Raw genomic sequence first — 27736 nt, 5'->3', positions numbered from 1 at the left:
TCCTCACAAGCCTGCTGGAAGTGCTGTGAGATGATTTAGCACAGTGCCTAGCATATGGGGAGCCCTAACCAAGGAGATAATTAGCAGGACACCTGACAAAAGCTTCCTGATGATGCTTAGACAAACATAAGGTAAACTGGAATTTAAATATTTATTCTGAGTGTTAACATTAGACCTATAAAAAGTTATATAGCTAATGAAAATGTTGAGTAAAGATGTTTAGGAAAAAATGTCAACTAAATTACATATTTCATTGAAGACATTCTTTATTGGATGAATGCTCTATACTAGATATTTAAAATAACACAAATATTCAGGTTCATAGTCATATTAGCTACAATGGTTAACATGCTTAAGACAGACAATATTCTGTGTATTTCTTTTTTTTTTTGGTTGTCAAATAATCTTTAATTTAAATATTTTCCTTTGTAGTTCTTAACTAGCCCAACATTCCACTGCAGCACTGTTGATATCATCTATGATGTCATGAGGGTGGCGGCCATCAACATTGCAGTCCACAGACTGGGCGGTCCCCAGGATCTTTTTAATGGTTCCAGAGAGTTCTCTAGCTAAAGATCAGTGCTGCATCTGTCGAGCAATGCTGACAATCTCATCAAAAGTGTTATTTCCACTGTGGTTAATGTTTTTTTGCTTCTTTCTGTCTCTTGGCAGTTCTTTGAGGGCTTTGATGATCAGGGCAGAGACAGAAGGTACTACCTCAATCTGGGCGTGTCTGTTCTGAATGGTCAGTTTCACTGTAATTCTCAGACCCTTCCAATCACTGGTTGCTTTGGTGATGTCATCACCAACCTTTTTCGGATACAGGCCCAGGGAGTCAATCTTGGGGGCTAGAGCAGACGTGGCACCCACTTCCTCACCGGTGCACCTTAGGTATACAAGTTTGATTTGAACTTCGGTGGAATGGTGGAGGTGGCTGGTGTTGGATGAACCCGGATTCGGGATGACCAAAGAAAGTTGCATTTGAGCCTCCTCCGAGCCAAAAGCCTAAAGCTGTATATTTCTTAATAAGCTTGGCATTTCAAATAAGGGTATTTTGGTTGAAATAAAACATATACCAACATCTTTCTAAGCTACTAATTCAGGAGAAAAAAAAAAAAGAGAAAAACTGCAAATGTAATGCTTTTTATACAAATACCTTTAGGGCACTTAAAGAGAATAACTTCATCACTTGTTATCTTTGGATGACCCTTACTTTGGAGGCATTTATGTTTTCATCAAGGCTGAAGACGCAGCTTGGAAACAGGTGAGCTGCAGGTGCATGCTGCTCTTGAACTTGTTCAGCAGCTCTTCCAGTAACCTGCAGGAGCAGAGACTATTTACAGCCGACAGAAGGAAGCTTGTCCAGCAATATAAGAAAACACTCAGGGGAGCCAACTGCATGATTCATTGATGGATTCTACTCAATACGAAACCAGTCAATCAAAGGAGTAAAAAGGAAGATACATAATTATGTTTATATATAAAAATCTCTCCAGTGCTCTTCCCTAAGATTAGAATCCTCCCTAAAACAGATTTTTTTTCACCTGTACATTTTCTTCATTCACTTTTCAAAAATTAAAATGTAGTGTTGTTGGCACACGGTTCTATGAATGCTGCTACACACTTAGCAGACTAACAATTCCCATAACCAGATGCAGAATAGGTCCATCCTTCTCCAAGTTCTCTCATGCTGCCCCTTTTAGCCTCCTTTCCCTTTACCCCCACCCTGGGGCAACAATTTATCTAGTCTCTGTTCCTCTTATTTTGTATTTTGTCTTTAACAAATATTGGCAAGTGGTGAACTAAAGCCAGAGGAATCAGGTTTACTTCTAAGTCCACCGGGCAAATTGACAACTCAATTTGTTTCCTAAATTGGTCTGATTTGTCCATTTAATTTTAAGTCCAGAAGGGATCTTAGATTCATCTGGTTCAGATGAAGCAACCAAGAAGTGGGCTTACTGCTACTGGGATCGAGAGATTATATCAGGGGTTGACAATGCTCAGTATTAGGACATTGTCCCAACAGATCTAGAACACAGTCTACCCAGGACTACAACAGAGTGGCTGTTCTTCTTGACTCCCCCAAAAAAGCACTAGCCTTTTGAGCCATATTCTATATGTTAAAAATAATGGTAACTGTTTTAATCTTTTATCATATTAATTTAAAATAAATGAACACAATTTGTAATAAATTCATACAGAGCTTGAGAATTAGTGTGAGAAGAAGGAAGTAAAAAAAATGGTAGAAAGGGTTGTAGGTGTGAACACTGCACAGCCATCCACTTGTCCATTCAGGAATATATACAGGAACATACAAGCAAAAGGACTGGTCTGCTGCCCACTCTTCCCAGCCCAGTCCAAGTGTCCCCATGACACTCCTACCGTCAGCCAACCCCATGCATTCTCTCTGCCCTTTTAGTTTGCACATCGCCTGTGTTAGATGCCAGACCCTGAGTGTTTCATGTAGTTGACCACCACCATAAATATTTGTTTAGGGGCTGATCAGCCAAATGCGAAGGTGGGTGGACTTCAGTTACCTTGGAGGACCAAAGATCTACAATGTTTCCACTGCCTCAGCTGAGGGTAGACTGGGCATTTATGAAATTGACCTGGCCTAGATTTTGTCTCAGGTTAGAATTTCCTGTTACATGAGCAGCAAAGTTTAGATTCAGACTGAGGCAATCAATATAGTACTAGTGAAACATATAACTTCATTATATCACATTTACAAATCTGTTCTCTCGTAATACTTCATATATGCAGAGTACAAATCACTGGGTCCTGCATTTTACTACAATGTCCTCTCTTTTAATTTCTAAGTAGTATTGTCTTCAAAATTTAAGAAAGATATAATTGACTGAGTTGAAATAAACTTTCTTATGACGTTTTCTATACTAGTCACTTAAACCAAGAAAATAACTAATTTCTAAATTGCCATAAAGCCAGAATAAGGGTTTTTCCATATTCTGCCATTGGGAGACAAGCAAGGCACAGCTAGCATGATGCATACTACCAAGGGCTACTCAATACTGCTCTTCCTTAAATCCAATTCATTTTTCATAGAAAGAGTACTTCCAGGTAGCAGCACTGTGCTCAGCACGTCTACCTGGCTCCCAGGAAAGCACAGAGCACTTACTTTTTGTCTGCTCCGCTGGAAAGCTGGGGCAGCGCTTCCAGAGCCTGCTTAAAACTGGACCTGGAACAAAAGCAGCAACATGGAGCTGAAACACTGCAGTTTCTCATGGGGATTAGAGCACCATTAAGAATTCTTAAGCATATCTTAAACATAAAGAAACTAGTATAAACAGTGAAGCATGTAGATATGTGAGAAAAAGTACAAGTGAAAAACAATAGAAAAAGTAAAAGTGAAGGTCTAGTTCCAGAGGCTTTGCAGGAGCAGGGTCAAAAACTCATTTAGGAAATGAAACAGAACTTGAAAAACTAAAGGAAAAATGGAACTTTATAAAAGGATGCTATTCAATTTGGTTGGTGAAAGTTAAATGAGGACGTTTACTTTTTAAAAAAAGTATTTAAAAACAAAACTGAACTCAAGATAAAGAAACTGGTCAGAAAGGAAGGAAAACAAAGTAGAAATATGATCTTGTGAAAGATTACACAAATGGGGACATTTATAGTATTGATGTGTCTAGGTCCGATTTACAGCCAATATCTTATAATGACTGAACACAGTTTTTTTAAAAATAGAATTTAGCTATTATTATGTTTAAAATTTTTAGGATAATGGAGAGATGTATATATATTTTTAAAAGTCGGCATTATTTCATTTCATGGAAAAGAAAACAGATAATTTTATTTATTTATTTATTTCTTAATCCTCACACAAGGATATTTTTTTCCATTGATTTTTAGAGAGAGTGAGAGGGAGAAGGGAGGGAAATGGAAGGAGGGAGGGAGGAAGGGAGGGAGAGAGAGAGAGAGGAACATCCATGTGAGAGAGACACATGGATTTGTTGCCTCCTGCATGAACCCTGACCAGGGCTGGGGTTCGAACCTGCAACCCTTGACCGAATTCGAACCCATGACCCTTCGGTGTGTGGGTCAATGCTCTACCATTCACCAAGAAAAAGGTGAATAAATATAATTATTCATGCCTTTAAAGTGGTCTTTGATTTTGTATTATAAAAACATCCTCCTCAATATACCAGGAAAGAACTTTTGAGCAGAATTTCCCAAACTAGGGGCAGGTATCCTAGCAACATATAGAGAGATTGCACAGTCCCAACACAGTCATAAAAACTGGCACTTGATCCCTTCACTTGTTCCTGGTGGGGTAGGCGTGGGTGCGGGAACAGCCTAGCTGTGGGCACACTCAGCAACCTCACAATATGAAACCAGCTCTCCTCTCTCCTGACATCGAGAGAGTCTCTGCACATCTCCACAATCATCCTGTTTCCTGTAAGTCTCTTCTCCATTAATCAAAAAATGTGATGCTATTATTCTTTATTTTTACATTATGACAATAATTATGATGAAGATACAACCTATTATTTGTAGTGCACCGAAAGTTTAGAAGGTGACTTGACATATTGTCTCATTTAATTTCTCCAAAACTTTGCCTATAAAGTATTATTATCTTCCTTTTATAATGAGGAACCTGGGCTATGAAAGGTTGAGTTACATAGGTACTTACACAAGGCATGCATACACATCAAATATGGAAAGAATGCTTTCTATCACCTGTTATTTAATACTTAGTGTTAAAAAAAAACACAACAATGACTGGGAAAAGGTGTGGTTAAATAACTAACATGGGAGCCATCTAGAAATGGCTTTAGTTGGCCATGATAAACAGGAAAAAGAAGCTAACTGTGTCAGGAAAATAACTTCAGAGGTCTTTCTGTTGTAACGATGGCAGTAAGAATGATGGCATAAGCCATGTTATCAAAAGCTGGACATGAAGGAATATGTGCATTGCACAAAGACCCTAAACATTTATTTATCATTTGGCTTCTCATGCACATTAACAGCATTGCCCAGCATTTCCTGGGTAATGTTGCCAGTGGAGTAAACAATTTTGTAAAAGCAAGTAGTCAGTGCTGTTTCAGTTCACCTACTGATATTTCAATTATAGGAAATCCTGACTTTCATTCAAAACAGTTAAAAATTATCATCAAATTTCCACTACAGAACTTTACAGAGAAACCACAAGGCTTCCTCTTGTGCTGACGATCACAATGTTTGAACTGTCCTGAAAGGCCTGCTATGAATAGACTCAATTCTTATTTTCTCCTTTCTAAAGAAGAATGCAATGCTCTGTTCCATCATTTATGAGACTAAAATTTATCTTATAGAATGAGAAATCTTTTCCCCTTTATATTTATGCTACAAAGAACCAGTCTTAGGAATCCGTGGCTTAGTATAGATGTACACTTTTTAACTAGAAATTTGAACAATCAAATATAAACATTTTCACATACAAAATCATGCGCATTCACTCTGACCAGTTATCTTTTCAAAGGACTTTATATAGTAGTAACACAGCTTTGTTTTTAGCAAATGTTCAGAAAGAATTGTAAGCGTCTCACCTGCTTTCAGGTGTCAGGTGGACAGCCATAGTGTCCCTCAGAGCACAGATTTCAAGCCTCGCCTGAAGAAGAAGAAAGGACAAAGTGACAATCAGGACCTGTGACGATTATTACATATGAGCAGGTGGTGAGGGCGACGTCTCCAGCCTGTTCATCACAGACACAGTGCTGACAGAATACTGCAGGTGCATGGTTACCTCCACCCCATGACTATTAGTTAAGAGCACACTGTCGGAAACAGTCCAAAAAAGTTGGCTATGACAAAATTTCCTTTGATTGAAAATTAACTTATAGTCAAGTATGACTGAGTGAAGGCAGGGAGTGAGATATTTTGCTGTAAAAGGTACGAACTACACAAGGATTTCCCAGCAATCTGTGTTTACTATCTAAACAGTAATTTTCCTATTAGCCTGCCTGTGAGAGGAAGGAGAGTCTGAAATACTGTCCCTGGCCTGTTCCCTCCTGCACAGATTTGAGGACGTGGGCTGGCTTACTTCCTTAAACATATGCATTTCCAGGCACACTGCCTTTAACTTCAAAAGCTAAGCTAAAGCTCTACAGATTCAATGCAATGCCTATTAAAATCACAGATGGCTTTTTTTAAAAACAAAAATTGACAAGTTGATTCCAAACATACAAAACAATCTTGAAAAAGAATACAGTTGGAGAAATTTACACCTCCTGATGTCAAAACTCACTACAAAGCTACAATAATCAAGGCAGTGTGACAATGGTATATGGACAGACACGTAGGTAAACAGAATAGGACTGAGTGTCCAGAAATGAACATTTATGATCAAATGATTTTTGACAAGGGTGCTGAGACCATTCAATGGGCAAAGAATAGTCTCTTCAATAAGTGATGTTAGGACAACTGGACATTCTCATGCAAAAGACTGAAATTAGAGCCCTTCCTTAACACAAAAATGAACTCAAAATAGACCTAAATGTAAGCAACAAAATTATAAAATGATTAGAATAAAACACAAATCAATCTCTATGATGTTAGGTTAGGCAAGCTTTCTTAGAAATGATATCCAAGTACAATCAATAAAGAAAAAATATATAAATTGGACCTCATCAAAATTAAAAAAGTCCTGCATTCAAAAGGAAACCATCAAGAAAGTGAAAAGAATGAGAACATTTTTCACATATGAGGATGGCTGTCATCTGAAAGATAACAGTGACATGTACTGGGGAGGATGTAGAAGAACTGGAATCTCATACATTGCTGGCAGGAAAGTAAAATGATACAGTCACTCTGAAAATAGTCCACAGGTCATTTAAAGATAAAACAGAGTAATGACACGACATAGCAGTTCCACTCCTAGGTATATAGCCAAGATATATGAAAACATATGTCCACAAAAAACTTGTAAATGAATGTTCACAGAGGCATTCTTCATATTAGCCAAAAGTGGAAACAATCCAAATATTCATCAGATAATGAATGGGTAAATAAAATGTGGTATGTTTATACAATGGAATATTATGCAGCCTTAAATGAAATGCTGTACTGATTCATGCTGCAGCATGATGAACCTTGCAAACATTATGCTAAGTGAGGGAGATCAGTCACAAAAAACTGTACTTATATGATTCTGTTTATATGAAACTTTCAGAACATGCAAACCATATAGATAGAAAATAGACTTGTACTTGTCTATGCTGTCGGTGGGGGAAAGGAGAGTGACTGTTAATGGGCCTGGGGTTCCTTTCTGGGGTGATGTCATGTTCCAAAATTGATTGTGGTGATTACACAATTCCGAGAACATAGTTAAAAAAAATCACTGAACTGTAGACTCTTTATCCTATAGACATACTGTATGGTATATGAATTAAATCTGCACAAACTTTTATGGCAGAAAAGCTAACCTAATGCTTACACTTGTTTGCAAGCTTGAAGAAGTGTGACTTTACTTACAGGCCAGTTTTCCTCAGAGTTCTACAAGTGCCTCTGATGAGAAAGCCCACAATCTCCATCTCTGACTCAGGCACCCAGAGTATGGCTGATGCTCAGAACACCACTGAGAAGAAACAGCCCTATTCTCCAGGCGTGATTAAAATGTAAAACAATCATAAATGACACGGCTAGCTATTCAAATTAGAGTTAATTACAAAATCTGTAACCAATCTAGATAAAAGATGATTTATCTAAGAAACAGTATATTCAGCAAAACATTTCTGTTTAGAAAGCAATTGTTTGGTTTCATTTTTCAGTGCTTTAGAAGCCTGAAAAATAGTTTATAACTAGAGAGTATATGTATGATAACTTACTTCTACTGTTTATACTGTAGTTTATATAAAAAACATACCTATAAAGAAAATATCAAAGACAAAATAAGGTAGAACTTTTAGTTGAGTATTTTAGAAGGATTAAATAAGCCACTATAAAATTAATCTTCATGTAGAAATTTTATTCAAACAAGGTGTTTTAATTAACCTATGAATTATGACAATTATAAAGTTGTGATTATTTATAAAATATACAAAAAACAAATGCATGCAAAAAAATATCATGCTAAAAGACAGCTAAAATCCTCAGGCTGTGTCTCCACTCCTTTCAGCTGGCTCTCTGGAAGGTTTGAAGACTGATGCACTGGCCTTTCATGTAAATGATCATTAAAGATCATTAACCTGTAGTCTTTCTCAGGTATCTGCTTAAGAGAAGGGTGTCAAAAACAGCCATTTCAATAAGAAAGGGTGAAGTGGGGTAGCCAAGTTCCAAGGAAGTATCAACATGTTAGGAGCCAGACAGTCATGGTGGCTGGTCATCTCCTGGACATACAACTGGTGAGTCCTTACTCAATCGACAGGTTCCTGGAAACTGCAACTTTAAGAGAAACGATATTCAACAAAACCAATTTTACCACAGGCTAATTGCTAGAAACAAGAATTAAGTTCCTATGGCATATTTATGGTCACAAAAACTTCTAAATAAAGACCCCAAACACTGCTAATATTAAACACTAGAGGCCCGGTGCACAAAATTCATGCACGGGTGTGTGTGTGTGTCCCTCAGCCCAGCCTGCACCCTCTCCAATCTGGGACCCCTCGAGGGATGTCCGACTGCCCGTTTAGGCCCGATACTCCAGGAATCGGGCCTAAACGGGCAGTCGGACATCCCTCTTACAATCCAGGACTGCTGGCTCCCAACTGCTTGACTGCCTGTCTTCCTGATTGCCCCTAACCACTTCTACCTGCCAGCCTGATCATCCCCTAACTACTCCCCTGCCACCCTGATTGATGCCTAACTGCTCCCCTGCCAGCCTGTTTGCCCCTAACTGCCCTCCCCTGCAGGCCTGGTCACCCCTAACTGCCCTCCCCTGCAGGCCTGGTCACCCCTAACTGCCCTCCCCTGCAGGCCTGGTCACCCCTAACTGCCCTCCCCTGCAGGCCTGGTCCCTCCCTTGCTAGCCTGATCGCCCACAACTGCCCTCCCTTGCAGGCCTGGTCCCTCCCAAATGCCCTCCCCTGCTGGCCACCTTGTGGCAGCCATCTTGTGTCCACATGGGGGCAGCCATCTTTAACCATATGGGGGCAGCCATCTTGTGTGTTGGAGTGGTGGTCAATTTGCATATTACTTTTATTAGATAGAGGCCTAGTGCACAGGTGGGAGCCAGCTGGTTTGCCCTGAAGGGTGTCCCGGATCAGGGTGGGGGTTCCCTTGGGGCGTGGGGCGGCCTGGGCGAGAGGCCTGTGGTGGTTTGCAGGCCAGCCACGCCCCCTGGCAACCCAAATGGAGGCCCTGGTATCTGAGATTTATTTATCTTCTATAATTGAAACTTTGTAGCCTTGAGCAAAGCCAAGCCTCCTGCTTGCTCCATGGCCACAGCCATTTTTGTTGGGATTTATTTATCTTCTATAATTGAAACTTTGTAGCCTTGAGTGGAGGAGGCCAAGGCAGGCCAGGGCTGCAGAAGCTTGGCTTCCTCCATTGCTGGGGCTACCCAAGCCTCCTGCTCTCTCCAGCTCCGTGGCTGCCACCATTTTTGTTGGGATTTATTTATCTTCTATAATTGAAAATTTGTGGCCTTGAGTGGAGGCCTCGGCCTCCCAGGGTGTGCGGAAAGCTTGGCTTCCTCCATTGCCTGGGAAACCCAAGACTCCTGCTCGCTGTGGCTGCAGCCATCTTGGTTGGGTTAATTTGCATGCTCGCTCCTGATTGGCTGGTGGGCGTGGCTTGTGGGTGTAGCAGAGTGATGGTTAATTTGCATATTACTCTTTTATTAGATAAGATTGAAATAACTGGGAGCTATACATACATTTAAAAAAGATTAATAAATAAAATAATTATTTTCCAAACCACTTATTCCATTTCAGGAGCCTGGGTGGCAGAAGCCGAACCTGGCAGCCTAAGGCACAGGCAGGCCCCACCCTGGATAGGATGCCCTTCATCAAGGGGCACATCATGCACGCCAAACTCACAGACTGGGACAGTGTAGACAAGTGCACAGCTCAGGGGTGTGGGAGGAAACTGGAGTCCCCAGAGAAAACCTTCGCAGCAGTGGGGAGAATGTGCACATCCCCAACAGATAGTAGCCCCAGTCAGGAATCAATTTTTTTCTTATCAACGTAATAATAAAACTAGTGTCCTGGTGCATGGATTCGTGCACATTGAAAGGAAATTAATTACAAGAAATATTTTAATATTGCTATTCGCCCTTTCTCTATAATAGAACGTCAACCAAATTCATGATTGACAATGACAGATCAAAACACATGTGTGCGATTGACGCCAGCGAGAGCTTTATATGTATCGCGCATGTGCAAGTCAACTTAGCCTTTTATATCCTATATAATCTTATATAATAAAGAGCTAATACGCAAATGGTCATCACGCCCTCACACCCTCAGGCTGGGGGACCTGAGACCGCACCGCCACTCTTGGCGCTGGGGGAACTGAGGCTGGGCCAGGGGACCTGAGACCATGCCCTCCGTGCTGGGGCCGGGGGACTTGAGGCTGCACCCCTCGCCCCAATGCTGGGGGACCTAAGGCCACACCCCCCACCCTAGAACTGGGGGACCTGAAGCCATGTCCCTTGCCCCAGCGCCGGGGGACCTGAGACTGCACTGGGGGACCTGAGGCCATGCCCCCAGCCTGGCACCAGGTCGGGGGACCTGAGGCTGTGCTCCCTGCCCAGCAGGGCTTGACGGGGGACCTGAGGCAGTGCCCCCTGCCTGGCACCGGGCTGGGGGACCTGAGGCTACGCCCCCCGTCCTGGCACTGGGGCCAGGGGACCTAAGGCCATGACCCCCGCCCTGTGGGGCTTGACAGGGGTGGGGCCAGCCATATCTGGGTCTCGCGCAATTTTGAGGTGCACGTGAGTGGGCGGAGACTTGACTCTGGGTCCCATGGTGCGCCCCAGACTCTGACAGGAGGGAGATTTTCGTATACATTTTACTAATTTTTTTTCATCTCTGACAGTTCTATTATAGAGAAAGGCCAAACAGCAATATTAAAATATTCCCTCTAATTAATTCCCTTTTTTAATCTTTTTTTCATTTATTTTATTTTATTTTTTCTTTTATATATATTTTATTAAGGTATTATATGTGTACATATCTTACCATTGCCCCCCGTCACCCCACTCCGAAACATGCCCTCACCCCCCAATGTTTTGCATCCATTGGTTACTCTTATATGCATGCATAGAAGTCCTTCGGTTGATCTCTTATTTCCCTCACCTCTCCCTAACCTTCCCGCTGTAATTTGACAGTCTGTTTGATGCTTTACTGCCTCTGTATCTATCTTTTTGTTCATCAGTTTATAATGTTTTTTTATTATCCACAAATGAGATCATGTGGTATTTTTCTTTCATTGACTGGCTTATTTCACTTAGCATAACGTTCTCTAATTCCATCCAGGTGCCAACAAATGGTAATAATTTTTTATTTTTTATGGCAGCATAGTATTCCATTGTGTAGATGTACCATAGTTTTCTGATCTGCTGATGGACACCCAGGCTGTTTCCAAATCTTAGCTATTGTAAATTGTGGTGCTATGAACATAGGGGTGCATATATCCTTTCTGATTGGTGGTTCTAGTTTCTTAGGATATATTCCTAGGAGTGGGATTACTGGGTCAAATGGGAGTTCCATTTTCAGTTTTTTGAGGAAACTCCATACTGTTCTCCACAGTGGCTGCACCAGTCTGCATTCCCACCAGCAGTGCACAAGGGATCCTTTTTTTCCGCATCCTTGCCAACACTTGTCGTTGGTTGATTTGTTGATGATAGCCATTCTGACAGGAGTGAGATGGTATCGCATTGTCGTTTTGATTTGCATCTCTTGGATAATTAGTGACTTTGAGCATGTTTTCATGTGTCTCTTGGCCTTCCTTCTGTCTTCTTTCGAAAAGATTCTATTTAGGTCCGTTGCCCATTTTTTATTGGATCATTTATCTTCCTTTTATTAAGATGTATAAGCTGCCTATAGATGTTGGAGATTAAACCTTTATGAGTGATAACATTTGCAAATATGTTCTCCCATACAGTGGGGTTTCTTGTTGTTTTGTTGATGGTTTCTTTTACTGTGCAAAAGCTTTTTATTTTGATGTAGCCCCATTTGTTTATTTTCTCTTTGACTTCCATTGCCCTAGGGGCAGTATGAGTGAAGAAGTTCTTTCGGCGTATGTATGAGATTTTGCTGCCTGTGGATTCCTCTAGTATTTTTATGGTTTCCTGTCTTATGTTTAAGTCCTGTACCCATTTTGAGTTTACTTTTGTGAATGGTGTAAGTTGGTGATCTAGTTTCATTTTTTTGAATGTATCTGTCCAATTTTCCCAACACCATTTATTGAAGAGACTGTCTTGACTCCATTGTATGTTCATGCATCCTTTGTCAAATATTAATTGCGTATAGTGATTTGGGTCAATATCTGGATTCTCTATTATATTCCATTGGTCTATATGTCTGTTATTGTGCCAGTACCAGGCTGTTTTGAGGACAGTGGCTTTGTAATACAGCTTGAAATCTGGTATTGAGATCCCACCTACTTTGTTCTTCTTTCTCAAGACTGCTGTGGCTATTTGGGGTCTTTTTTTATTCCAGATGAATTTTTGGAGAGTTCTTTCTAGGTCTGTGAAATATGCCGTTGGTATTTTAATGGGGAGTGCATTGAATCTATAGATTGCTTTGGGTAGTATGGACATTTTAATGATGTTGATTCTACCAATCCATGAACATGGTATGTTCTTCCATCTGTTTACGTCTTCCTCTTTCTCTTTTTTTCAGTGTCCTGTAGTTTTCTGCGTATAGGTCTTTTACCTCCTTGGTTAAGTTTATTCCTAGGTATCTTAATTTTTTTGGTGCGATGGTAAATGAGATTGCTTTTTTAGTCTCTCTTTCTGTAATCACTATTGGTGTATAGAAATGCCATAGATTTCTTGGCGTTAATTTTGTATCCTGCTACATTGCCGAATTCATTTATTAAGTCTCTTAGTTTTTTGATGGAGTCTTTCGGGTTTTTTATGTACAATATCATGTCATCTGCAAATAAGGACAGCTTTACTTCTTCTTTTCCAATTTGGATGCCTTTTATTTCTTCTTCTTGTCTAATTGCAATGGCTAATACTTCCAGTACTATGTCAAACAGGAGTGGTGAGAGTGGGCATCCCTGTCTTGTTCCTGTTCTTAGGGGAAATGGTTTGTTTTTGCCCATTGAGTATGATGTTAGCTGTGGGTTTATCATATATAGCTTTTATTATATTGAGATATGATCCTTCTATTCCCACCATGTTGAGAGTTTTTATCAAGAAAGGGTGTTGGATTTTGTCAAACGCTTTGCTGCATCAATTGATATGACTATGTGATTTTTATCTCTCAATTTGTTTATGTGATGTATCATGTTAATTGATTTGTGGATATTGTACCATCCTTACATTCCTGGGATAAATCCTACTTGGTCATGGTGTATGATCTTTCTGATGTACTGCTGGATCCGATTTGCTAAAACTTTGTTGAGGATTTTGGCATCTAAGTTCATGAGGGATATTGGCCTGTAATTCTCTTTCATTGTGTCGTCTTTATCTGGTTTTGGTATTAGGGTGATGCTGGCTTCATAGAAGGAGCTTGGAAGTGTTCCTTCCTCTTGAATTTTTTGGAATAGTCTGAGGAGGATAGGTTTTAGTTTTTCCTTGAATGTTTGGTAAAACTCTCCTGTGAAGCCGTCTTGCCCCGGGCTTTTGTTTGCCAGAAGCTTTTTGATGACTGCTTCAAATTGTTCCATAGTTACTGGCATATTGAGCTGTTTAGATTCTTCCTGATTGAGTTTTGGAAGGTTATATTTTTCTAGGAATATGTCCATTTCCTCCAGGTTGTCCAGTTTGTTGGAATAGAGTTGTTCATAGTATTTTTTAACAATCCTTTGTATTTCGGCGGAATCTGTTATTTCACCTCTTTCATTTCTGATTTTGTTTATTTGGGTCCTCTCTCTTTGCTTCTTGGTGAGCCTGGCTAGAGGTTCATCAATCTTGTTTATCCTTTCAAAGAAACAGCTCTTGGTTTTGTTGATCTTTTGTATTGTTTCTTTGGTCTCTATGTCGTTTATCTCCGCTCTGATCTTTATTATTTCCTTCCTTCTGCTTACACTGGGCTTTTCTTGTTGCTCTTTTTCTAACTCTTTGAGTTGTAGGGTTAGGTAATTTATTACCCCTGTTTCTTGTTTTTTGCAGTAGGCTTGTAGAGCTATGAACTTCCCTCTCAAGACTGCTTTCGCTGTGTCCCATAGATTTTGGATTGTAGTGTTTTCATTGTCATTTGTTGCCATGATGTTTTTTATTTCTTCCTTGATCTCTCTGGTAACCCAATGATTGTTTAATAGCATGCTGTTTAGTCTCCATGTGTTTGATTTCTTTGGATTGTTTTTATTGTAGTTGATTTCCAGTTTTATGCCACTGTGGTCTGAGAAGATGCTTGATATGATTTCTATCTTCTTGAATTTGAAGAGACTTTGCCTATGTCCCAACATATGGTCTATCTTTGAAAATGACCCAGGTGCACTTGAGAAGAATGTATATTCTGTGGCTTTGGGGTGAAATGTTCTGAAGATGTCAATTAATTCCATCTGGTCTAGTGAGTCATTTAGGATTAATGTTTCTTTGCTGATTTTTGTTTAGAGGATTTGTCCAATGGTGATAGTGGGGTATTAAAGTCTCCTACTATGATTGTATTGCTGTCAATCTCTCCCTTGATATCTTCCAGGAGATTTTTTATGTATTTGGGTGCTCCTGCATTGGGTGCATATATGTTTACCAGAGTTATTTCTTCTTGTTGGATTGATCCCTTTAGTATTATGAAGTGGCCTTCCTTATCTCTTGTTATGTCCTTCACTTTGAGATCTAATTTGTCAGATATAAGTATTGCTACCCCAGCTTTTTTTCCATTTCCATTCGCCTGGAAGACCTTTTTCCATCCCTTCACCCTCATTCTGTGTGCATCATTTTTTCTGAAGTGGGTTTCTTGTAGACAGCAGATATATGTGTCTTGTTTTCTTATTCAGTCCGTTACCCAATGTCTTTTGATTAGGGCATTTAATCCATTTATATTTAAAGTTATTATTGATAGGTACTTAGTTGTCACCATTTTTATTCTTTACCCCTGTGTTCCTTTTTCGCTTCCTATTTCTTTTTTTTACAGCAGACCCTTTAGCATTTCTTGCATTGCTGGTTTGGTGGTAATAAGTTCCCTTAGTCCTTTTTTGCCTGTGAAGCTCCTGATTTCACCTTCAATTTTGATTGATAGCCTTGCTGGGTACAGTATTCTTGGATTCAGACCCTTCCTTTGCATGACTTTGTATATTTCATTCCATTCCCTTCTGGCCTGATGAGTTTCTGTTGAGAAATCAGTTGCTAGTTTGATGGGGGTTCCTTTGTATGTAACTTTCTGTCTCTCTCTTGCCGCTTTTAAGATTCTTACTTTGTCGTTGGTGTTTGCCAATTTAATTATAATGTGCCTTGTCGTCGGTCTTTTGGGGTTCATTTTGCTTGGGACTCTGTGAGCTTCTTGGATTTGTGTGGGTTTTTTCTTCCCTATATCAGGGAAATTTTCTGTCATTATTTCTTCAAACAGGTTTTCTATTCCTTGCTCAGTTTCCTTTCCTTCTGGAACCCCTATTATGCAGATGTTGTTTTATTTCATGTTTTCGCAAAGTTCCCTTAGGCTCTCCTCCTGCTTTTTAATTTTTTTTTTCCAGAAGCTGCACTACTTGGGTATTTTTTCCCATCTTGTCTTCTAGCTCACTGATGTGGTCCTCTGCTTCTTCTAGTCTACTCTTGATGCTTTCTATTGAGTTCTTTACAGCAGCGATGTTATTTTTCATTTCCTCTTGGTTCTTACTCATATTGTCGAATTTGTCTTCCATTCTTTTCAGCCACCTTATGACCATTTCCCTGAATTCTTTCTCTGGAAGGTTGCTTGCCTCCATTTAGTTTACTTCCTTTTCTGGTGATGCCTGCTTTTTTTTCATATGCGGGCTGTTTCTTTGTTTCCCCATGGTCTCTCTTCTCCGGATGTCTGGTTATGTAGTTCTCTCTCTCCTGTGTTGATTTAAAGGCACAAAATACAACACAACCAGGTACAACACACAAGGCACTGAACAAAAATGTACTGATGATATTAATACCCTCCAATAAAGGTGACCACCAGAGAAAGGCAAATTAGGGGATAGGAGAGAAAGAAGAAGAGGAAAAAGAAAGAAAGAAAGAAAGAAAGAAAGAAAGAAAGAAAGAAAGAAAGAAAGAAAGAAAGAAAGAAAGAAAGAAAGAAAGAAAGAAAGAAAAAGGAGTGTCAAAATGAAATTGGGAAAAGGAAAAAAAAAGTAAGAGAGACAAGGAAGAGACTAAGAGAGAAAGGGGAACAAACTATATGGGGAGAAAACTCCAATAGAACAGCCACTAATCCCAGCAAATGCCAGCAACAAGTACCTGAGGATTAATACAAACTACAACACCAACTAATATCAAGCGACGCAAGGGAAAACAGAAGCAAAAAACAAACAAAAACAAAACAAACAAAAAAACAAACTAAAAATAGAATAAGCAAAACAATCTCACAAAAAAGCATAAAAATTCAATATAATCAACATTCAAGCAAACAATAACAAAAAGACAGAGATAAAGACAATTTTTGCATAGTTAAGACAGTGAAGAGAGAGGTGTGTATGGACTTGGAGCAGGAGATTGTAGATTAGATATATAAGTAGGGTGAAATTTTATCAGGGGGTAAACAGAAAGAATAGGGAAAATCTAAAACAGGAAAGGGGTAAGAGAAACAGGACACCAAAAGGGGAAAGCTTAGGAAGAGAGTGATGGTATAAAGGTAGAGTTGAGATAGAGTAAAACGATGCTAAAGGAAAGATGAAACTAGAATGTAGAACACTAATCCCAAAGTAAAATAAAGAGAAAATAAAATGATACTTTAAAAAACAGGTAAAATAGTAGTAGTAATGATACTGATTGAAAATAAAAATGTAATAATTAAAAAGGCAAAATCAAGTGAGGTAAAAAGAAAGAAAATTAGTTTCTTGAGTAAAAGATGCAAAAAATGAAAATAAAATAATAAAAAAAAATAAAATGTGCAGTAGTGAAGGTCATTCACTTCCTCTATTGTTCTGTTTGGCACGCCTGTTTCTCAGTCCGGACAGTATTGCAGTTCCCTGTGTTCCACTGCTCCTCAGTGTTGTAAGCCAGTCCTGATTTTTAAGCAGGCGGTGTGTCTTAATTTCTCGTATTCCTTTATTTTTGATTACACAAGACTCAATTTGTGATTCAGCCCCTGGGTGGCAGTGTTTCTGGATTGACTTCCAGATCTCTTTGGCCTCTCTAGCCTGTATTTACATCTTCTTTTCCTGTGGCACTCAATACCGGTTTGTGGAAGTGGGTTCAGAGCTGGCTCTCCGATGGTCACTCCTTGCTCTGATCCCCAGGTTCCAGAAAAACACTTTCCCCTGCAGTCTCCCAGGGTGTTCCCAACTGGGTGATCCTATGTATTGGGCTTAGTAATCAGAAGCAAGGATTTGAAGAGGAAAAAGCCCAAGTGTGCGAACAATGGGTCTGCATGCAAGTCTAAGCAGCCGGCACACCTTTGAAATTCTTAGGCTGTCCCTGCATGTCAGATCAAAATGGGTTGCTTTTTATTTTATTTTTATTTTTTTAAAATATATTTTACTGATTTGTTACAGAGAGGAAGGAAGAGGTATAGACAGTTAGAAACATCGATGGAATATATTTTATTGATATTTTACAGAGAGGAAGGGAGAGGGACAGAGAGCTAGAAACATCGATGAGAGAGAAACATCGATCAGCTGCCTCCTGCACCGCCCCCACTGGGGATGTGCCCGCAACCAAGGTACATGCCCTTGACCGGAATCGAACCCAGGACCCTTCAGTCCGCAGGCTGACGCTCTATCCACTGAGCCAAACCGGTTTTAGCAATGGGTTGCTTTTTAGAGAACCCTTCTGTTAGCAGCTCTGAGGACCCCCTTCCACATTCACGGATCACACCAGCCCCAACAGCCACGGATTTTTCTAGGCACAGACTTCCCTGGTTCTCTAGCTCCTGCAAAACGTGCGTTCCTCTCTCCTGCCGGGACCAGAGACCTCACCTTATCCCAGGCGAAATTTGACCTTTCCGTGGTGGAGTGTAGAGCTCCTCTGAATCCGCGTGTTTGTGCCAACTGGGGACCGGTGTTCTGGGGCTCGCAGCTGTTCCGTGGGTGCCGCAGTTGTAGATTTTCAGGCTTCCGATAAGCTCCACTTTCCCTTTCAATATGGTGCAGACTCTGTGTCCCTAATTAATTCCCTTTTAATATGCACGAATTTTGTGCACTGGGCCACTAGTATATAGATAAATTGCTTAATTAGGCCTGCTTTCTGATTTAGCTAAACTTTCTACAGCCCAGTGAAGCACCCCAACTTCTCTTTCAGATAATTGTCAGCAACACTGCAGTAAATATCAACATGAAGCAGACTATTATTGTAGATCAGGCAGGGAGAACAAAGGGTAAAATATTTAACTGTAGCAGTGTTTGACTATATTCTGCACAGTGAGAAAACCTGAAGTCATTTCCAAGGTCCACCATTTCTTACTTCTTTTCAGTCGGGTCAAGTTTCTAAACTTTCTAAATCTCCATTGTCTAGCTAATGAAAAGAAAATAGGATTGTACCGAGTCTCCTATCTACCTACTCCAGGACTTCTGTGAGGATCAAATGAGATGAGGCACGTGAATGCTTCACAAACATTTGGCTGAACTGTAAAATGTTTGCACCTGGCTATAAAGCAAGCCAAGTTCCTGGGCTGAAGAAACTGCAAGGACGCTAGTTGCTAGGGAGAAGAATTCAGGTGTTGCTATGTAACATCATTACCTGGCGCCCACAGTGACCATTTCCGGGCTGGGCTGGGTGCCGCATTTTATGCCATGGGGTCTTGGTAGCATTGACTGAAATTTGGTGGGGTGTCGCTCCAGGGTGGTGGCAGGGTCTGTGTACCACTTGGGGGAAGCCGAGTGTTGGTTTGTCAGCACCAAGTCTATGGTGCCGTTTATTTTTAAATGGCCAGTGCACGTCTTGCCAGCTCCTGCAATGAGCATCTGCCCCTGGTGGTCAGTGCACGTCATAGCTACTGGTCAGAGGGAAGGACAGACACTTAGCCTTTTATATATATAGATGACTTTGAACAAAACAATGTTATTTGAGGACCTGTTGTACATGGAAAAAGTTGCTGATTCTAATATCTCTTCCTAATTTCTTCCTGCTAGCTATGACAGGAATTTTACCATCAGGTAAATAGGTTGCAAAAGTAATTTGACTGGAGGGGTGATTTTTGTTATAATTTCCAAACTGCCTAGGTCAGGTCAAACTGTAGTTACTACAACTTCCTTTTAATTAATGTTCAGTATCTCAACATTTATGCTATTGCTCTCTTGCAATAGGACTTGTATAATAATCATGACCTTTTAACTGTATATTAAAAGACTGATAAATCAAATTTTTAGAGAAAATTGGGTGGCAACTGAAAATACAGCAGAAATTTCCCCCTAACCAGCATGCCAAGTTAACAAATGCTCTCCATTCCTTTTGCCTACCAATATTTTTGTACGAAAACTTTCAAATGTATAGACTTTGCAAGGATTTTACAGTGAACACTTGTAGACCCACAGACTCAACCATTAACACTTACTAGCACTACCATTTATCTATGCAACTATCAGCCCACCACAGTGCTTTGATATAATTCACCATGCATGATTAACTAAGTAGATGGATTCAATTCTTTTTTTATTTTTTGAGTTAAAACTTACATATTACACAATGGACAAGTCTTACAATGTACCATTTGATGAGTTTTGACTGATGCATATACCTGAGCAATAGAAACCTATATCAAGGTATAGAACCACCACCCTATGAAGCTCCTTCAGGCCCCTTCCCACTTAATCTCAACTACCCAGAGGAAAACATTTTCCTACGATTTTTTTCTACCATAGATGAGAAACCCATATAATCATATGTGTGCTTTGGTGTAAGGCTTCCTTCACTCAGGTGAATGCTCCTGGGATTCATACAGGTGGTACCATTAGTTTGTCCTTCTTAATGCTGAATAGTATTTGGTTATATGAACATACCACAGGGTTTTTTTTTTTTGTTTATTCTGTTGATGGACACCTGGGCTGTTTCCAGCTTTTGACTATTATGAAGGTATATTCTTATATGCTTTTTTTATGAAGGTATGTTTTAAGTTCTCTTGGTTAAATACCTAGGATTAGAATAGCTGGGTCATAGAGAATGTATATGTTTACATTTCAAAGAGACTGCAAGAGTTTTTCCCAAAGTAGTTGTATAATTTACACTCCCAACAATGTGTGAGAGCTCCAATTGATGATGCTGATCACCCTTTTATGTGCTCATTGGCCATGCTGACTCCTCTGGAAATTGAATTATGTGTATGCTAGAACTTTGGACGTTGCCCAAGGGGTTCCTAGAGCTCTGTTAATTTTCTCCTAAGTATTCTTTTCTGTTTTTCATACGGATAATTTCTGTAAATCTACAAATTCACTTTTTTTGTCCTTTCTATTTTGCAGTTATTCTGAACTAGTAGATTGCAAAAAAAAAAAAAAAAAAATCACATTTATGTATTTCATTCTAGAATTTCCATTTAGTTTCTTTTTTAAAGTTTCTCTTTTTCTGCTGAGATTTCCTATCTTTTCATTCATTTGAGCACAGTCTCCTTTACATCACTGAACATAACTGCTTTAAAATCTTTGTCTTTGAATTCCAACAACTGGATCATCTGTTAGTTGATTGTCTTTTCTACTGAAAATGGATCATGCTTTACTGTTTTGTTCTGCCTGTATGTTTCAATGAAATCTGGATTGTATCCTAGAAATTGTGCATGTTGTATTGTAGAGACTTTGGATTCTGCAATATGCCTCTGAAGAGTGTTGATCTGTTTTGCTTGTTTTAGTAAGCAATTTACTTATTTGGAGGAAAATTGAAAACTCTTGGCTCTTGGGCAGCATTTTAACTCTTACTTCAGTCCTTTTGGCCTTAATTGGGCTGGCTGTAGTGGAGTCCAGCCATGCATACATAGTTTAGGGGTCAACTAGAGACTTAAGCAGTGTAAACACAATTTGTAGCTCTTGCTTTCTGCTTTCTGGGTTACATTCCTCGCTTGCCTGTAGTTGTGGTTTCCCTATTCTTCAAGCCTAAATGACACCCAAGTGTCATTTCTCCTAGAACATTGGTCGGCAAACTCATTAGCCAACAGAGCCAAATATCAACAGTACAACGATTGAAATTTCTTTTGAGAGCCAAATTTTTTAAACTTAAATTTCTTCTAACGCCACTTCTTCAAAACAGACTCGCCCAGGCCATGGTATTTTGTGGAAGAGCCACACTCAAGGGGCCAAAGAGCCGCATGTGGCTCGCGAGCCGCAGTTTGCCGCCACGGTCCTAGAATCACTCACTAATGGTCATTTCTTCACTGTCTTCATGTTTTTCTTTTGAAATTTAAAAAATTTTATATATTGCTGAAGATTATAGTTGTTATCTGTAGGGGCTTGGCCTGGTAAGAGTTTCTTCAGCCATTACTGGAAGAAAATTGCTAGGACTTATTAAAAACACACAATGTTCCAGGTCAATCAAAACTCCCATGCAGGACATCACTCTCCCATATGCCTTCATACTGTGGCTCCTACCAATTTGGTTATATACATACCAAGAATCATCTGGTTTATGTAAGTTATATTTGTTATTGTAATTGTGTAACTTATAGGGGTCCTCAAACTTTTTAAACAGGGGGCCAGTTCACTGTCCCTCAGACCATTGGAGGGCCGGACTATAGTTTAAAAAAAAAAACTATGAACAAATTCTTATGCGAACTGCGGGCCCGGGACGAGTCAGCTGCTAAGCAGGACAAGCAGCGGCACCCGGCGGGCCGGATAAATGTCCTCAGCGGGCCGCATGTGGCCTGCGGGCCGTAGTTTGAGGACCCCTGATTACTACAACATAAACCAATGGAATATAAGTGCAAAGAGACAGTTATTTGTCATTTCTATGCAAACTACATTGAATAGTTTAGAAAGACTTATTAAAAGTTGTTAAAAATTTGTTGTGAAATTAAATGTAGTGAAACAATTATAAAATAAAAAGAAAAATATCACAGAACTTTAGAGGGAATCTGCATTCAGATAATTTTATAAGGTCAGTAAGGTCTTGCCCTGCTCTAAGGACACAGGAACTCTGGAACTTGTAGACAAGGCAGGATGGGTAGGGCTTATGCAAGAGAGATGGTGTGCACCTCAAATCAGCAAATCCATCAAAACACACACACACACACACACACACCAACCAAAAAAACCTCTGTCTATCATAAGATTGATGACTAAAAACACATGTACATGTTTAAATTGAATACAGTCCAACATGAACTGGAATGGTTTTGGTACCTGCAATGCTCCATTTTTGCTGAAGGATGACACACACTGCATGAGTCTACTGAGCTCTTCAGACACCGCTTCCACTACCCTGGACAGGACCCGAGGCACCAATTCTTTAGAAATAGTGAACACCTGAAGGAACATTTAAAATAAGGAGAAATGGTGCATTATGGTGACTTATCCTGACTTGAATTTGTTAAAAACAAAGGAATGTACAAAAAATTATGGGGAAAAATCACCACAAAAGTCATCAAATTAGCCTCTTTTTCCTTTTTTCCAGTTACCCATACCTCTTGGGAACAGCTAATGATAGCTTACCTCTGCATGCACTGCAATTATATTCACCAATGCTTCTTTTAAATAGTTTCTGACACCTGAAATCAAGATGGGGGAGGGAAAAGGCATTTAATGGAAACACAAGCTGCCCGTCCCCCTGCTGGCATTGCTGTGCACAGTATAGTTTCCTAAGGAGAAACAGAAAGTAACACCACCATTGTCTATTTCCTTTTGAGAACCAAATGGTGAAAGGACTATTTTTGTACAGGCTTAAAAAAAAGTTTAAATTACTTAAGAGTTTTCTTTCATTATTTTTCCATTCTGTCATTGTTTATGTTCTTTATAAATGTTGGTCAGTCTCCTTCAAAATTGAAACTTTAAAATGTCCTTTCGTTTCTTCATATACGTATTCTTCACATATATGAATACACACACTCAAATTAACAGACATAAAATAGTCAATAGTAGGATATTTACCAAAACTTATAAAACATCTGCTCAATGTCTTTTATAACATCATACTTCTAAAGATAAAAGTCGAATTATTATGCAGAATAACTATTTTGATCTTTAAAAAATTACTTCTGGCCCTAACTGGTTTGGCTCAGTGGATAGAGCGTCGGCCTGCGGACTCAAGGGTCCCAGGTTCGATTCCGGTCAAGGGCATGTACCTTGGTTGTGGGCACATCCCCAGTAGGGGATGTGCAGGAGGCAGCTGATTGATGTTTCTCTCTCATCGATGTTTCTAACTCTCTCTCCCTCTTCCTTCCTCTCTGTAAAAAATCAATAAAATATATTTTTAAAAAAATTACTTCTGGGAGAAACTTCTCACAAAACCACACTCAATCTGATCCTATAAGGCAAGTTAAAAACTGGACAAAATACAAGATTTCAGATGACACAGAATTATTTAACGCACTTCACTCCAAAGCAGGTACACACAAGACAACCATGTAAGAATCTAAAGTCAGATGATCTTGGATCAAACCCCAATTTCATAAGCTACATGCTATAATTTCTGCAAGAAGACTGTGAGCCCAGTTTTCTCTTCTACATGAGTATAAAAACAGTGCCAATCTCGTAGGTTTATAGTGAGGATTAAAGAAGATAATAATGCATGTGATGGGTCCTGGTAGTCACAGGATTCAAACACAGCTTTCATTATAATGAAAGCAGTTAAATTTGCAAGAAAAAAACAGAAAAACAAAATTCTGCTTTATTGTAATTCCAAAACAATCACTTTCACTAGAGTGGAATACTTCAGACTGCCTTCTAAATTAATTGCATGTCCTGAGAATTCCTTCTCTGCAGAAAAGGGAAAACACTACCATGTGTTAACCGTAACAGTGTTAAGAAAATTTTTTCCCCGAATGTCATTCAAGCTATTGCTTATTTAGAAAAGTTGAGACAAAGGCTAAGAACTATAATCAACTTTTTGAATTGATAGTTGCTGGTTCTAAATATGTAATTAGTTTTTTTATTTCTGTCATATATGATGGTGTTTAAATAGGTATACAAAATTTCTTTGGTGGAGCCAATTTCATATATATTTCTTTGGGATATGATGGTTCAGGTGTTAATAATTATATTTTGCTGATAAAAAAAACCAGATAGCTAATTGAAAGTAATTAAATATAATCCAGAAATTAGTTGATTCTTCCTGGGGGGAACAAAGATAATTACAAGGTACCAAGTCTTATCTGGAAAATAGGAGAGAAGAGTATCAGGATCTATTATAAGTGAAAGTGAAATAAACTAACCGTGCTCAAGACCAGAAAAGCTTTCTTCCTGTAAAAGGAAAGCCACACCACAGAGACACTCCTTGGGCAGTTCACTGCTAGAGTCAGGGCATGAGTTTTGACCTGGTTGTGACATCTGTCCCGGGTGATCATGCTTACCAGGTCAATAAGCCTCATCTTGTTCCCTGCTCTTGGGCAGTTCTCCCAATGTGATGGAGGGAGGCAGGGAAGGGCACTTAGGAACAAAGTCCATAATCTCTGATGATTTAAGCAACTTAAGAGTAAGGGATTCAATAGTCTCTGTCCTCATGAAAACCAGGGTCCTGTCAATGCTACTATATGAAAAAATGTCAGGAGTCTGGATTCTAGCAATATTCTAACAATGATGACTAAAATAGGAGGGCAGTTTTTAAGTTCTAATTTTTTTTTTTTTTAGTGTAAAACAGAAGAGTGGGGCCAGAGTGCTGACTAAAAAGCAAAAACTTAACCTTAAGATGAAGCAAGACAATGTCACATGCTCAGTATGCTATAAACTAAACTCCTACTCTGACTCTGATAGGAAAAACATTTCCTGGCAAGAACCCATCAGACTAAGCATTACTAATAAAACGCCCTGTAAAAGAGATAAATCTAAATTACTCAATACAATTCTAAAGACAAAGCTGTGAATAGCAGAAAAAAAGGACAGGATACTTTCAACCAGTAGAATCATATTTCTGTTGATAGGAAATCTGGAAAAAAAAAAACCCACACAAAAAAACAACAACAACCAAGCTTCCTGTTTTATGCTGACCACATGCTTCATGAAGATAATGTATTGGAAGGAGCACGGAACCTTAACCTTGGCAAAGTAAAAAAAAAAAAAAAAAGAATTTATTCAAGACCTTATTTTTGTGAACAGAAAAAAATGAAATAACTGTCCCCCTCCCCCAAATGACAACACAACAAACTGCTCCAGGGGTAAGTGGTAATGTTGGAAAAAGAGAAGGGAAAAATGTATGGTCCTAGGAATAAACAGAAAAGAGCTCCTAGTCAAGTCCCAGTAAGTCAGTAGGGTTCAGAGAGACAGTGTTACATTGACCACATTAAAAAAGGGACACTAGCTCAAGGCCAAGCTTGGCGAAATCCTATATAATAAAAGCCTAATATGCTAAGTTTCTGGTTATCCATTCAACCAATCAAAGCATAATATGCTAATGATATGCTAAGGCTGCTCAACCGCTCGCTATGATGTGCACTGATCACCAGGGGGCAGACAGTTGACCGGTCGACCAGTTGACATGATGTGCACTGACCACTAAGGGGTAGATGCTCCGACTGGTAGGTTAGCTTGCTGCTGGGGTCCAGCCAATTGGGACTGAGCAAGATGAGTTGGACACCCCCTGGAGCCCGCCTGCGGTCACTCCCTAGCTGGCCAACCTCCCGCGTCCCTCCCTGGCCCTGATTGTGCACTGGTGGGGTCCCTTGGCCTGGCCTGCGCCCTCTCGTAATCCGGGACCCCTCGGGGGATGTTGGAGAGCTAGTTTTGGCCCGATCCTGCTCAATGCAGGAGCTGCCCCCTGGTGGTCAGTGTGCTCCCACAGGGAGAGCACCGCTCAGCCAGAAGCTGGGCTCATGGCTGGTGAATGCAGCTGCGGCGGACATCCCCCAAGGGCTCCTGGACTGTGAGAAGGTGCAGGCCGGGCTGAGGTCCCCCCACCCCCCAGTGCATGAAATTCATGCACCAGACCTCTAGTAGTATTATAACCAAAGTGATGCACATGCTGACATTTTAACAATAAAAATGTTAAAATATATAAACAAATCATTGATTACCTCTCTCCAAAGCTACCCATTATGTTAACACAGAGATACTGTCCACAGTATCCCATGGTGGACACTGCTAGGCAAACCTCAGAGGCAGTAAGACATTAGGTCTTTCTGGTAGAGTATGTAAGTACCCATTATGAATAGGACCCCAAAGTGCTTAATTATTTTTCCCTTAATTTACTGGTGTTCATATATGTATTTACTTGTATGTAGAAAATAGCACTAAATAGCTATCTGAAAGGGTGTTTTAAAATTTTTGTATTCCATTTTAAATTAATTTGTGAAACATTTATGTGTCATTTCTATTTTGTGAAGTTCTTAAAAGGTTAAAGAATAGCATTTGGGGAAAAGTGGTGAAGTCAAGGCAAAAGACCTAAAAACTAAACAGCGTCCATGTCTAGGGAGTGAGGTGTGAAGGTTTATAAACAAGAAACAGATAAGATCTTTGTGGTCTTCCTAGTTAAGAATTTCAATTCCTTTCTCTCTTCACTCCCTTCTATAGCCATTACCTAATGAGAAACAAAGGCGGTATCATACCATGCTCACTCGCCTTCCTTCTCCAGCCTCTACCCTGTACTCACAGAGCCTTGAAGATGGGTTTCTGACAAACCAAATGCAGATTAATCCCTCGGCTTTGTCTGTTGAGTTTTGTTTAAAAATGTTGCTCCAAATTCAACTGTAGAAGGACTGTCAGCTCTTTCAAAAATCTGCACCCCAAAAAGCCTGTACCAGACCTCAAAGATGCCTCACCTGTTCCATATGATACTGATGTCAAAGAACACTACCAAACCTCAGCTGGCAGCAGGTGGCACTCTCCATGTCAGGAGCCTGAGTGGCCAGTTTTCTTCTTGTATGACTGGGAAAAGGAAGTATGGAGACCATACCAAAAGAATGAAAATGCAAACCTCAGAGTTGGAAGAGAACAGATCTGGGTTTGGGGAAATGTAAAGTTGGGTCTTCCCTGTGACTTCACTGACAGCTAGCTGGGCTACACTCAGCAGTCTCTTTCTTGAATGGAAGGGGTCACATTTGGAAAGTGAGAAAGAGGCATTAAGAATGCCAAGAAAGATCTGGGAGTTGTCAGGGCAGGGCTGCACATACATTCTGTTGTCAAGAGTGTAGGAGGCCCTGAGGCAGATGGCATAAGGAAGTGAAGGAGGAGTTTAAAGGGACCACGGTCATGCTTGGGGCCAGGACCAGGATTGTGAAAATGGTGCAGGACTGTGGCAAAGGGACCATTTTGTAGTTAACTTGGGTGGTATGTGTTCCTTCTCTTCCCATTATACTTTATTCTAATCTAATATTATTAACCTTAAAGGCTGATGGTGACTTTTAAGTGTACTGAGGTAACAGAAAAAACACTCAATGTAAAGTCAGAAGACTTGGGACCCAGGTTCTGGCTTACCTGCATATTACTAATAAGACAACAA

At 39.9% G+C, this 27736-nt stretch overlaps 1 protein-coding gene and 1 pseudogene across 5 annotated transcripts in view; both read right to left on the bottom strand.

Moving 5' to 3' along the window:
• Positions 1-251: 251 nt before the first annotated feature.
• EXOC2 (exocyst complex component 2) overlaps positions 252-27736 on the bottom strand; it is a gene marked incomplete at its 3' end in the record, with an annotated part of 271555 nt that continues 244070 nt past the window's right edge. For 3 of the 4 annotated variants that reach the window (XM_080658431.1, XM_080658432.1, XM_080658433.1), the window contains 5 exons: positions 22801-22856; positions 22492-22614; positions 5547-5608; positions 3137-3196; positions 252-1318 (listed from right to left, as the gene is read on the bottom strand). In XM_080658431.1, the coding sequence (XP_080514557.1) occupies positions 1225-1318; positions 3137-3196; positions 5547-5608; positions 22492-22614; positions 22801-22856 (395 nt within the window). Of the gene's footprint in view, positions 1319-3132; positions 3197-5546; positions 5609-22491; positions 22615-22800; positions 22857-27736 lie in introns of those variants that run through there. The other variant, XM_080658434.1, reaches the window with a different exon arrangement.
• LOC308243164 (large ribosomal subunit protein uL11-like) lies at positions 436-981 on the bottom strand (annotated as a pseudogene). The gene has a single exon. The product of its transcript is annotated as a large ribosomal subunit protein uL11-like (transcript).

Source organism: Plecotus auritus, assembly GCF_963455305.1.
Source record: "Plecotus auritus genome assembly, chromosome: 2".
Lineage (NCBI taxonomy): Eukaryota > Metazoa > Chordata > Mammalia > Chiroptera > Vespertilionidae > Plecotus > Plecotus auritus.
The sequence above is the reverse complement of the archived record's forward strand: the minus strand, read 5'-3'. Positions and strand labels throughout refer to the sequence as shown.